The sequence below is a fragment of the Lutra lutra genome, chromosome 12, assembly GCF_902655055.1.
Source record: "Lutra lutra chromosome 12, mLutLut1.2, whole genome shotgun sequence".
Taxonomy (NCBI): domain Eukaryota; kingdom Metazoa; phylum Chordata; class Mammalia; order Carnivora; family Mustelidae; genus Lutra; species Lutra lutra.
Window position 1 is genome coordinate 21,697,028 of NC_062289.1, and position 13,996 is coordinate 21,711,023.

Below are 13,996 nucleotides of genomic sequence, written 5' to 3' on the forward strand. Positions count from 1 at the left end.
TGTTGGTTGTTGGGATTGCAGACCTACTGGACTCGAGCATGAACATGGTAGAAGGAGCCAAGGGGATACAGCAGAAACCGCAGCCTCTGCCACAGATGTCAAAGAAGGCAGTACATATCCTGAGGATAAGAATAGACAGGCATGGAGGAGGGTTGGGTGCTGTTAGTGTCAGTCATTTGATATAAATAACTTGAAGAAAGAATTTTGTATCAAAACTTTATTTATTAAACAAAAAAATGCACCATTGGAATAACATTTCTATAAAAAATGAATATGAGACTGTTCTACTGTGATTACAAAAAACCCTTTTTTCCTCGTGTGGTAGTATACAAGATCGTGTGTAGAAACAGTCATTGTTTGAAACTGTAAGCAAGTATCCTTTCTCATAGAACAAGATTTACACTTAAATATTGCAATCACTAGTCTAATTTGGTTAACAATGCTAGAGTCTTGACAATTTTAAAGAAACTCTTTGTAGGCTCAAAATACCTTTTTTTTTTTAAGGTGTTTTGTAGCAACAAAAAATTTCTTTTTCCACTAAGGCTAGTTAAAGCTGTAGTATACCCATTTCTACCAAATAAACCTACCACTAGCACAATAACAATTTGAATTGCAAAGCCCTTTGAGAGAATGAGTAGCATTGATCTGCAAAATGCTAGCAGAATATTTTAGATTTGGTGTTATCTTGTTTGAATGACCCTGGAAAGGGAGAAGGTGGTAATGATGTTGCTTCAGTGGAGGCTTTGCCTGGACGCATCCTCATACTCAGCAATGGACAAATTCATTTCCAAAGTGGTCCCTCTGAGATATGGAACACTGCAGCTTTAATAGCCATATCTAGATTTCCGACCAGATCTCCCTTTTTATCATAAATTATCCAAAAAGAAGCCACTCTAAATAATAAATTAAATATTACTTATAAAAAGTACACCCCAGACCCACCCACCCATCCCCCAAACAAGCTGACAATTCGCCAAGGTCAGAATTGTCAGGTTTACCCTACAATAATAAAAAACAGCCTTTCTCCTCTCCAACATTCCTTTCTTGCTTCTGAAGATAACACGTTCAGCACACAGTGAGATCCCTTGGCCCATGCATCTGTGACATCTTGCAGAGTTTAGCTGTTGCTCTCCAGCCAACAAAAAATTATAGGATGACATGTACAAAGGCTCTCTACTGAGAGCAGGAGAAGAAATCCTTCAGAGAGTGCAGCCAGAAGTCGCCAAATGAACGTTACCCAAGGGCGGCCATGCAGAGCCCAGAAGTAATATTTATTTGCTTATATGGGCATGGTATTGGTCTCTTCTGCAACCTCACTGACCAGGAATATACTCGGTCATTTCTTTCCATCATTACCTTTTGAAAGCAGGTATTTGGATAGCAAAGTACACTGAGGCACGGGAATGCATATTTTTCATTGGGATGGAATATCACACAAAATATCTATGATTTTCTAAGTAGCTAGTGTAAAGCAAAGCCATGGAATCCTGTGAAAAGCTCTTCTGTGCAATATTTAAGTGATTTCTGAAAGTCACTAGAAAAATAGACAAAATAGAAAAGTAAAACGTTGCTTTGAAAGTAGTTTTAAAGAAAGAGATGGCAGATGTGTGTGTGTATGCCTGGTTCTGAAGCTCTACTAGGTTATGGGCTCTGTATCGTATTATGGTTATGAACAGGCGAGGAATGCTAGCCTCTGGCCTCCAGGACACTCAGCGATTGTATGAAGTCAACTAGTTGATTGAGGGAGGGAAAGCAACCTTGCTTCACATCTATTAGAAAATTTAGATGATTTTGTTTTTTCTAAACACACATAAAACTAGGGAATTTTTTCTATTTCTCTCTCTTTTATGGACTAGAGATGGAAATCGTAAAGCCACAAGAAGTCGGAGTCTGGGATACAATTTCATATGAAATGGTAAGGTGATTTCTTTAGAGATGACATTTTTGTTGTTGTTGGAGTTATAGTCCAGCTGCCATATGAAACCCTCTCTTAAATTGGAGAAGACTTTAGATGTTCCTCTAAATAAAGTCAACAGATAGATGTATCAAAAGGGTGGGTAAGAATGAGCAACCATCTCCAAACACAGACTATGGAAGTTTTCCAGAAAGGTCTATACTTAGAGATTCTTTATTGGAAAGACTGTGAGTGCCAAACTTTAGTTTCCAGATATTGATGGGTATGACACATGAATGCTGGGCCACTCTCCCTTCATAGCTCCTACTGAGGCAGAGGACCAAACATATGTGTCATTTCAAGCTCCCCTTATTTTGAAGAGAACAATGTTATAGCCAATCCCTCATGGGAAACTTCAATAAATTTACCTCTTATATCCCTGGCTTGACCTGTTTCTGCTAATTTTTTTTATTCCAGATTGTTCAACTGAATGTGCATTTTATAATACCCAAACGTGAAGTTCCATTGTTTACATATTCTGGAAGCTTATAGCACTATTTTACAAAGAGGTAACTCTTTGTATGTATGAATTTTTATGCAGGATTCTCTTTTTTTTCAAACTGAATCTGAATCAGTAAGAAATATTTAACTTTTGGCTAGAGCGTCCTCCAAATATGCCTTATGCATTTTGAGCTGTCTGCATTTTTGTGAGTTTAACAAATGCAGAAATTTCTAGAGGAAAGAAAAATAGCTTTCTCATCGGTATGAAATAAAAAAGAAAAATACAAACTTTTTCAAGAGGCGGCTCCTGCCTGACAGTTCAGCCCAGTGCTGGGGAGGCCTGAGCATACCCTGCCAAGTTTTATTTTCTTCTTTTTCAGGGAGAAATGATCCTGGTGGCAGAACTGCTGGTTGGCTGTCAAGTATTGCCCTATGGGAGTCAGAGAGATTTATGAGCTTAAAGAGCCCTGCATGTTATGAACTAGGCTCGGAGTAGGAACAAAATAGAGGCTATCTTGCAGTCTTCACAGATTGCTTCTTGTCAACAGATCAGAAGTCTGGGAAATTAAAAAGTTACCTGAAAACTTGAGCAGGCAATATACATATGTGAACTCTGAGTAGGGAGCAGAGCTTTACAAAAGTTGTGGCAAAGTCATTGCATATTAAAATCATTGGGTAAAGCAAACAAGAGTCTCTTGAGAGAATTTAAATGGATTCTACTATATCTTTGAGGCATGAAGCAAAGAGTTATTAGCATTACCAATTACTAAAATAAACCATTGTATTTCTTTAATGAAGAATGCTCCAAGAGCATGCACCAGAAATGTACTTCTTGCTGAAAACAAGTAATGCATATTTTCATGTAGTTTTAAAAACTTTTATTTGTTAAGGTCTGTGACTTTGACTAGAGTGAGAGAGGATTTTGTGAGGAATGATAGTTCTCTTGATTGTCCAGATACAGTCTATAGATTGAAGATGTGACTCAATCTGAAATTTGAGATTTGTAGCCCATTCCAAACAGAGCACTCAGGCTAACATTCCTTGGATAACAAATACCATCAGAGAATATTCCTTATTAGTATTAGAAATGGGGGGGCATTCTAGGACCTCGAGAGGATAAAGCTAGCCTAGTGAACATTTTCTGAAGTCATGAATTATTTTGGCAAGATTCAGTATTATATTAGGAAATGCCTTGTTCCTGGTCAGTGGAGGGTTGTCTACCCAAGTGCCCAGATTTTGAAGAAGAGTCATCTGCCCCATAGAATAACGTCACATAGCTCTTCAGAAGAACTTCAAGAAAATCTTAGCAAATTGAATAAGCACTCTTGTTGAAGGAACAATTTCACAAATGGACCGGACTTTCTAATGAACCATTTGAACAAGCCCTCTCTTTGACATCAGATTTCCTTCCCGACATAAAACTGTAAAAAAATAATCTGAATTATTACTTCTGTTACAGTGCCATTTTGCTCAAAATATTTTATTCAGGGATTCATATATAATTACCCACCTAATAAAAGGAGCTATTAGGTTGTAAAGATCCTATCCCTTCCATGCTCTTTTAAAATTATGACCTACTCAAGCTTGAAATCAAAGACAGAGCTGAAAGGAATAATTCAGCTGAAACTCTCTTATTGGGTTTTCAAGTCGCCTAACGGATAAATATGCAAACTAGCTCCCTTTTGGCAATTCAGCTGCATAAACAGGGATTAACTCCAAATGCAGCTGGAAATTCAGAAACTAAAAGGGTGCACACAAAATGTTCTTAATTTCACCTAGTTCCAAGCCGTAGATAAACATGGAGTTAGAAGTTTAAAATTCTAGTTCACAATGAAGATGCAGCTCTGAAAAGCAGCCACTGGATTTATAATGACTCAGAAGGGTCAAGCGGCACCTTCCCCTCTGCTCCTCTCTGACTCTGGGCAGGCATAGTGTAGAAGGTTCCCCTGACAACAGGGCCTGGTGGCCGCCAATGACCAATGCTGCCTCCTCTGAGTCAGTGAGGAGCCTGTTGGCGGAAGTGATATCACACAAGAGTAGGTATTGTTTGAAACTGCCTTCTATTTTCCTTCCCTTCCTCAGGGCCTGTTCTCAGGGAGTCTGCCGATTCCACAGAGGGTGACAGGGACGATGGTCAGGAGGCCAAGCAGTATGTGAAGCTGGCCACCTTGCCCAAGGTTGGCTGCCAAGGAGAACTCAGGGAGGGACAGGATGAAGTGGGGGAGGGGAGCTCTTCCGGCCAGACTTCTGAGGAAGATGGCCACGGTGAAGCTTTGAAATATCATCACAGTGTGATATGGCACAAAGCCACCCAAATTGAAAAGTGTCTATTACAAGCTTAAGCATGTAATTACCGTGTGTCTGAGAAGATTGCATATTGTATCCTCTTTCAGGAAACAGACTGCTGCTGGCAGGATGCCCCTAGTTGCAGATTTTTATGTTCCTATTCTCCAGACATAAATATTAACCAAGGGTGGATTTACAAATACTTGCTAAAATGGGTGAATTTTACAGCCACTGGCTAATATCCACCACTTGTGCAAGACGAATGTCTGAGTTACAAAACATAAGCATTCACTGCCTTTTGTTTACTTATTTACTTTTTGTGCTGTCAAGAAAACATCCAATCCTTTGGTGCTATATAGCGAGAGAATTTCCGTGGGTGCTTTGTACTTTGAAGTTGAAAACAAAATAATGAGCTTGCACTGATTTGTGATGGTATGGTACAGGCTTCAGTAATGCACTTGCATTTTGTAAGACTAGACCTACACAGAAAGGAAATGACAGGCCTCCGTGAAGGAAAACCCAAACCTTAGTTATGACAGCGTGGTCACTGCAGTGGCAAAGACCCAGGCCTAGGCTAGCAGCTTCAGCTTTGACATTGCAGTGAGGATGTATCTTTGTTTTTGTGTAGGGACCCCATGGTAATCATTGTGAAATTCCTGATGCCTATGAAGGAAGGGATGCTTAGTCCTTCTGAACTGCTTCAGGATCTTCCATAACTGAGTGGTCCTGATGGTTGACCTGTACACTGGTTAAGAGTTCTTGGACACAGGTGTGCTGTTTATGGGTAATTGGTATGCTGCAAAGTTCCCGGAAAATACACCTCATCAACAGGGTAAGATGTGTTAAAAGGCCGAGCCTGTGATGGCATTAAGTTGCTTCATTAGCCCTTCCAAGCTTGCCATTTGTTCACTCAAATCATCCTGTTCATATACCTGCAGAAAGAATGAGAACAAAGAGTCAGGACAGGTGAGCACCGATACCCCCTTTTACAAAGGCAGTGGCCACATCTAGTTGGTTTACTTTGTATTACCAAGCATGACACAGTGGCCAACAGCCAAAGCAAGAGGCTGTGCTCGGAATATAATCCACTGAATGAAGACGCTGGTAATGAAAGAGGCGGCGATGAGAGGAATGATTGCCTCATGTTTCACTAACCATCCCTGCGTTGATGAAAAAGCTTTAAAGTAAAAACAAAAACAAAAACAAAAAAAAAGTCTCATTTCACATCAAGTTCTATCTACCAGCATAGAACTGTGTGGTCTCGGATAAGTTAGTGAGCCTCTCTGATCCACAGCTCTTCTCAACTATTAAATGAGGGTGGCCATCTATTTCATAGCTATCCTGAGCACCTTGTGGCCTGTGTAGTAACTATAACAGTGACCAGGACATGGTACATGTTCAATCTGTTACTCTCCTTTTTCTTTCCTGTGGGTCACCCAGCAGGATCTGAACAGGATGCATATCACCATGTCCCTTTTTTTCATAACACAATGTAGGTATATTTTTGTGTGTGGAAGTTTGATGGGCTTTGTTTGCCTTGACCAATGAAAGGCCTGAGGAGTATGACCTCAGTTTGTACGTACAAACAAAATTCTCACCCCAAACCAGAGTTGCCTATATGCATAATTGTAAAGGCAATCTTCTAGCACATTTGATTGGTGGATACAACAAAGAGGTTGAACTGAGGAAATCTTGGAAGTGTTAGTGAACATACTCTCTAGAACTCTTACTGGCAGCCACGAGAATCAGGTTATTAGTAATATAAGATCATTAGTTATCATGGAACAGATATTCCCATTGTTGTCCTCAGGAATTCTGATGCAGTTAATATAAGATAGTTAGAATCTCTCTCTCTCTCTCTTTTTTAAAAGATTTAATTTATTTATTTGACAGAGATCACAAGTAGGCAGAGAGGCAGGCAGAGAGAGAGAGAGAGGTGGAAGCAGGCTCCCTGCTGAACAGAGAGCCCGATGCGGGGCTCGATCCCAGGACTGTGGGATCATGACCTGAGCTGAAGGCAGAGACTTTAACCCACTGAGCCACCCAGGCACCCCATAGAACCCTTCTCTTTTTAAACTTCCCAAGTAATTCTGATGGCTAGCCAGTGGGGAAAATAAGGCTGTGGTATTGATTAGAATCCCAGCTCTTTCATACACTTGCTCTTTTTGAGTCTGTCTCTTTATGTGTCAAATGGAAGTAACAAGTTTGCCTCATTGTGTAGGATTCAATGAGGCAAGTATTCAGCTTAATACTGGGAGGATTCAATCAGTCAGTGTTGGTGGGTATTACCTGCTCAATAAATATTAGTTTTTTTTTTTTTTCTTTTCTCAACATACTCTTTATTTTGACTAATACAAACCTGTCCTACTTGATTATTCTTGGTCACTAACTTGAAGTTATTGAAACAATGAGACCTGAGTTGTAGCTCTGTGTAGGATAGAAAGCATTACTCACTACCTGGTCAGAATGTGTATCTAATCCTGCCAAATAAATACCATTGATCACCAGAGCACACCACCGGAGAGTATTTGAGTGATGGGCACTCACTCACTCTAGCCACTAAGGAAACAGCTCAGAATGCATGATATTAAATATGCTGAAAATGGTTCCTTTTCATAGAAATCTCTGCATACCAATGAGTGGTCATATACCACATAATCTCCAGTGCTTAATGGGGAAGGAAAAGTAGCCAGTTTGGCTCAAAGACTGGTCTACATATGAAGGGAGAGGTTGAAGGGACTTGACCAGTTGGTAACTTGTTTCCTAACTGTGGTTTGGGTTGTTTTTCTTAAATTATCTAGCTATCATTGTCCAACACAGCAACTACTACTAGCATCGTGCAGCTACCGGATTTCTGAAATGTGATTAGTCTGAATTGAAATTTTTTTAGATATATAAAATACACACCAGATTCTGAACACTTAGTATGAAAATGTAAAATATCTTTTTGACAATTATTTTTGTATTTATTGCATGTTGAAATGATAGTATTTTGGAAATACGGGGTTAGATGGGAGATAGTATTAAAATATCATTTATTTTTACATCTTTTAATGTGGCTTCTAGGAAATTTAAAATTACACATATGGTTCACATTATATTCCTATAGGGCAGTGCTGATCTAGTTTATTTGCCCTATTTCTGTGTATCCTTTAACATACAATCTTATTGCTTTTAATATTATAGCTTTGGTTGTCACTCTTTAGGACCAACCTTATATACAAATATGGGCTACCTGACATAATTCCTTTTGAGATGAGATATATTATATAAATGATGAGATATGGCCAACAACCCTGAAACTAAATGAATATTGTACTAACTAGCCAAATCCTGACAAAGTAGTGCAATAGGTTCCTATAAATTTGAATCTTTTTAAAGTATACAAAACATACATTAATCATATAATATACTTCTGCCAAACATTCACACACATACAGATATCCAGATTCCCTGGTTTCCATGTTCTTAAAATACCTTGTCCTTGCAGTACCGAAAACAATAAAGTCAAGAAAAAATTTATTGTTCATTCAAATGAGATGATTCTAACTTGTTTTTCTCATCTTTTTATCTCCCCTTCCACTGTGATTTTTCAATGTACATGATATGATAGCTCTTGTTTCTCCTTTTAAATACTTTCTCTTGAATTATATTCAGAAACACTGTAAAGTTTTCTAAATCTCTGCCTTTAGGCAACATCTCTTCAAATCTCTTTTATAATCCATTTTTGGGAGAACTGTTTTGCTCTCTCAAAATTCAGATTTTTTTTTTTTTTGTCTCCATTGACTATCTTTCTGAGTTTTCTAATTTGACCACATTTTAATTTTTTCCTCCAGTTAGCAAATGTTTTCTCTCCAATAACTAAATTTTCTCTTATTTTCTAAATATGTCTGTTCCTTCTCTTTTTTCCTCTTAAACTCCTTCCTTCATTTCTTCACTTTGTATTTTCTTCTTTTCGATTCTATATGTCTAGGCTACTGTATGATTTTAGAAGTGACATGTCTGATAACTTCAGAAAAGTCTTCAGAGTATAGCTTTTTGTTATTATTATTATTACTTTTTTGTTTAAAAGAATCATCCTATATGTAGTCAAATGCCGAGGTATTTCAACTCATTGCAAGGAATACATATATACATCTATAGACATACATAGATGTGTAGGTATATAAAGTCACACATTCTTTAGTCGTCTGCTTGAGTTTTAAGATTGCTTTTTAAGTATAGCAGCCGTCACTGTTTCACCTGATGCAGCATAAATTTCAAGGATGGCCTTACATTGGCTGGGTCCTCTGTTGCTTTGTGGCTCTCCTCAGATACTTCAGGGGCTGTGGGCACAGATACAGGAAGCAAAGGAGATCTTGCCTTTCCAGCCAACCCAAGAGAGGCTGTCTTAACATGAGTCTTGGGAAGAGTAGGCCCTGAAATAGAAAACGCAGAGTGAGGAAAGTGATGTATAAAACATTCTGGGGAACAATCTCTCAAGCGTGGAAGCCAACTCCAGTGGGTTGGCATTGATTTTGGGTTATTGTTCATTCTGGAGTATAGAGATGAATTGTGATACAATGAATGGGCTCATTTTATTTCTACTGAATGGAAGACAAATTCTGATTAGACCTCTCCAGACGACGCTCCACCAGTCATATGTAATTTCAAGTGGATTCCAAATCACAGTGTGAAAGATTGCCTGGGAGCTCCAGACTGTTCATCACGCCCTACAAAGTGTCAGTGGAACTCATTTGGTGCCAGTCCCAGCTTTGGGCCAAAAAGCCCTGTGCTAGCTTGCCCAAATAAAGCCTAAATTGTTTAACAGGAATATGTGTCCCATTAAAAGAGATGGTCACTCTTGATCTATAAATGACTATTAGATGTTATAGTAAAATAAAGTCCTACTGGCTAAACTCATAGAATCTCACTCCTAATTCAGTTTGGGGGAAAAAAAAGATATTATTCTGTTGTGATCAGTATAGCTTCTCTCAATAAAATAATTTGTAGGAATTGCTGACTTTCTACTAGATGACATTAGAAACAATGGATACCTTTTCTTTTTGGGTCTGAGATTTGCTTATAAATCCTGCTTAGCTTATAGCAGTAATATAATTGGTCCTTATAGCATAAAATAAAGGTTTTATGAAGGCTTATTGAATCAGCTAGTATACCTCACATACTTAACGGACTTTGTCATTCTTAGCTTTTTAACCAAAACCTCAGCACAGAGGGTACTGAATTAAATCATGGAAAGAAGTTTGCTTGAGTTCTTTTGTACCATCAAAAATGACATTTGAGTTCTAATGATCCCAATGGTCTATTACTACATATTTTGGGGAAAATGTTTTGTTTTGATCATAGTTTTATAAATTTAATTCTAATTAACAGAACTCAGAGGTTATTTTACAATCAAAAAAATTATGGGCATTTGTTTATTGGAAAAAAATAATGGGAACAGTCTAAGAGGTCAACAATTGGGTATATGCTAGGCAAAATAATGATAAATCATAACATAGCACCTTTTCTCATACTTTCATATTTATTTGGCCTAGCACAAATTCCTTCATACTTATATTCTTTCATTTTTAAACTTCCAAAGTTTGCAGTTGGAGTGATTTATCACTAGAGGGTGATCTTAAGTTCTTGGTAGCTCAGATGAAAAGAAATATAGAAACAGGAGAAATGTGAATCATTTTCTCTAAGAGAGGAAATATTTACTGAGTGTCTATAAGCTCCAGACCTATGGTAACTACTTTAAGTCATTTTAGGCCAAAAAACATAGTGGGGAAGAATTTGGGATTTATCAGTCTAGTCTACATTCAGATCCTGGAACTCTCAACTATGTACTAGCCATGTAATCCCTTGATCAACTGACCTAACTTCCCTTGGCCTGTTTCTTCTTCTGTAAAATGGAAATGATAATTTGTGAGGATTAAATAAAATTATGTAATTAAAGGGGCTGGTCCCTATAACTTGTTCAAAGAGGGCAAGCTACTAATAATATTTAATTGACAAAACATTATGCGAATTTTCAGTTCACATATGAGGATCTTAAAGTGGAGAGAAGAAATGAAGTAACTTACCCAGCCTCACACATTTAGGAAAGAGCAGGCAGGTTTGTACCAAGATCTATCTAACGCCACTGAGCAAATTAAGGATTTACCATTAATATGTTGATCTAGCTTATGCAATTTAAGTTAGCTTTTTGAAGAAGCAATGTAAAAGAACATGAAATCTAGTTCAAAGACTATATGTAACTTTAGGATAGAAACTATTTATTATATTGCTTTGTATTTTCTCATGGTCGAATTGGGTTTTAACATAAAGGGGGAAACAACATTCTAATAAATTCCAGCATTGACTTAAACTTTTATTACAATGTTATTTAAATATATACAAGCGTAACATATGGCCTAGCTTTTACAAACTTGTAATTCTATACTGTACTATAAGACCAAAGCACATTTAAAATTAAATAGCAAAGTCTGATAAAAAATAGCACAATTGGGATTACCTTCCTTAGTTTAATATGATGGGTGAGCTGGTTTAGCTAAAACAAAACACCCATATAAATGGGTACAGACTGCTATGGCAAAAGTCATTTTGGGTTTGTCTTAGGTGCTCAGTTTAAGACTACCAATTTCCTCTGGTTGAATTAAGAGGAAAACCTTCTTTCTTCCGGAAAATGTAATGCTGGCTGGTCTCCATTGGATGTGAACAAACTCTTTGTATATCAAGTCTACCTCTATCATTTTCTCTGTAGCTTCCGACTAGAAATGCAGTGCTCCTGGAGTTAACTTGGTTCTAAACTCAAATACAGAGGCAGGAACTAAAACCCCTGGCAAAGTGATGATATAAAATGGCTCTCCAGATGCTCCAATATGTGTAATTCACATTAATATTGTAGATAATCACTGAAGTGAAAGCACAAAGTTTAAAGAGGAATTTTCTTTTTTTTTTTTTTTAAGATTATTTATTTATTTATTTGACAGAGAGAGATCACAAGCAGGCAGAGAGGCAGGCAGAGAGAGATGAGGAAGCAGGTTCTCCACTGAGCAGAGAGCCCGATGCAGGGCTCGATCCCAGGACCCTGAGATCATGACCTGAGCCGAAGGCAGCGGCTTAACCCGCTGAGCCACCCAGGCGCCCCTAAAGAGGAATTTTCATAGAGGACTGGTGAACCTTGAGAATCTCTTGAACCCCTACTTTGAATTCCATTTCCTGAATTATGCTTATTTTCCCCTCTAGAATGTTCACCATGTTCTGCTTAAACCTGAGTTAAACTTTATTGCCATGGAATGCTGCTTCTTTTAGAACATTCCATGAGCTACCTCTTCCTTCCCTATATTTAAGTCGGTGCATTTTAAAAACTAGCACAGATTTCTGTACATAGCTTTTATGTATTTATTTTTACTCCAATTTTGACTTAGGTGTTCTTGATTATGAAATCTATTTTATTTTAAAAAGTTTTAGCTTTAAAATTTTTTATTTTATATATATATTTTAAAGATTTATGTATTTATTTTAGAAAGAGAGAGAGAGCATGAGAGGGAGGGGCAGAGGAAGGAGAGGGAATCTCAAGCAGACTCTGCACTGAGCTCAGAACCCTTCGTGGGGCTCCATGTCATGACCCTGAGATCATGACCTGAGCCAAAACCGAGAGTCAGATGCTCAAAGGACTGTGCCACCCAGACTCCCCCTAGCTTTAAAATTTTTAATAAACTAAATTATGTCTGAATAATTGACAATTTAACTCTTAAACCCATGCAGTGTATATCTAACGCATATTGTAAATCAATTCACCTTAACATAGTTATCTACAAAGAGAATGACACTAGGAGAAGTCAATGACAAAGGCAGAGCTTATTATGTAGGAAATAATATGTAGGAAATAATATGTCTATGTCATTGACCTCTCCTGGTGTCAGGAAACATACAAAAATAAGGATTGTTTTAGAGTGTTCTGTAAAATTCCCTATTTATTTGACTATCTTTTTTGTAGCTTTGCATGTGGAAAAATTACAGTTTTCTCTATAAAAGTATATTTTAATGCTGTATTTTCTGTCCTGGATCCTAAACACTTGGGCAGAGCCACAGTGTATTATACTGTATCTAAAATACTTAAAGTATTACAGTACGATGCAAGTATGCCTAGAGAGTACCATAACTCAGACCTATTAGAAAGAAGATCATTATAATTGATTTTCTCTAGTGTCCAGGCAACACTTACACATTCGGAGCCTACTGAGTGTTGAACAATATACAAAACACTGCATTTTACAAAAAGAACTAAAGACATTGTCTTGGCTTCAAAGACCACACAGAGTGTTTAAACCTCAAGTGACTGCCTTTTCTCAAGTAATATTCACAGATTCAAAGAAATTCAGAATGCTATTCCCTTAAGGGCTCTTGGAGTTCATCTAGTGACCTTCTCTTTATTTTGCTGAACAGAACACCAAGGTCCCTGGAGATCAAAGGATGAAGGTCAAATTAATTTCAATAAAATTCCAGTATAGGGGAAGAATTTGAAAAGTTTTTAGAGTTCATTAGCAGGGTTTTTCTGAGGTACTTTATGGTCTTAAATATTTTTTTCTCCTTTTCCTGGATGGGGAATTAAGAAATGACTAAGAGCGACATTTCCCATGAGAGTTACCAGTAGCCAAAAAGATAACTTTGGTTTCAAAACTGCCCTTTAGTAAAGGGGAACCGATGTTGTAAAACAAAGACTTCTATGAAAACATGCTCTATTCAAAAGCTGATGCGCATGGTTTTGGGTGGGCGTTAACTCTGTTCCTACGCTATGTTTGCATTTGGGTAGATTTCAGCATTTTCTACTCTGAACCACCAATGTTTCAAGCCTGGACAATGGTGAACACTGGGTCCTTAAAAGCTCCCCATGGTGAGCTTCTCTCCTTACTTACGTACTTGTAGTTCACTATGTGTTAGTGGCTCCCGTCTGGATTTTCTAGTCTGCATCCCCATCCTTCCACAGGACCAGAAATCATGCCTCTAATCCTTCATCTTATGCTGGAGACCCTACCAGTGTCTTGCCCCTCTGGTTAAATTCTGAATCTGGGGCACCTGGGTGGCTCAGTCGGTTAAGCGGCTGCCTTCGGCTCAGGTCATGATCCCAGGGTCCTGGGATCAAACCCTGTATCGGGCACCCTGCTCAGTGGGGAGTCTGCTTCTCCCTCTCCCTCTGCCTGCCACTCTGCCTACTTGGGCTCTCTCTTTCTCTGTCTCTCTGTCAAATAAATAAATAAAATCTTTTTAAAAATTCTGAATCCATTTTCTACACCATTGAAATCAAGCAAACATCTTTATAGAAAA

General features: G+C 38.0%; 1 protein-coding gene across 3 annotated transcripts in view; it reads right to left on the reverse strand.

Annotated features, from left to right (window-relative positions):
* Positions 1 to 202: 202 nt before the first annotated feature.
* Positions 203 to 13,996, reverse strand: part of DCC (DCC netrin 1 receptor) — a 1,178,115-nt gene continuing 1,164,321 nt past the window's right edge. For all 3 annotated transcript variants that reach the window (XM_047697659.1, XM_047697658.1, XM_047697660.1), the window contains 2 exons: positions 8,957 to 9,099; positions 203 to 5,613 (listed from right to left, as the gene is read on the reverse strand). In XM_047697659.1, coding sequence (XP_047553615.1) covers positions 5,524 to 5,613; positions 8,957 to 9,099 — 233 coding nt within the window. In that variant the 3' untranslated portion in view covers positions 203 to 5,523. The remainder of the gene's footprint in view (positions 5,614 to 8,956; positions 9,100 to 13,996) is intronic.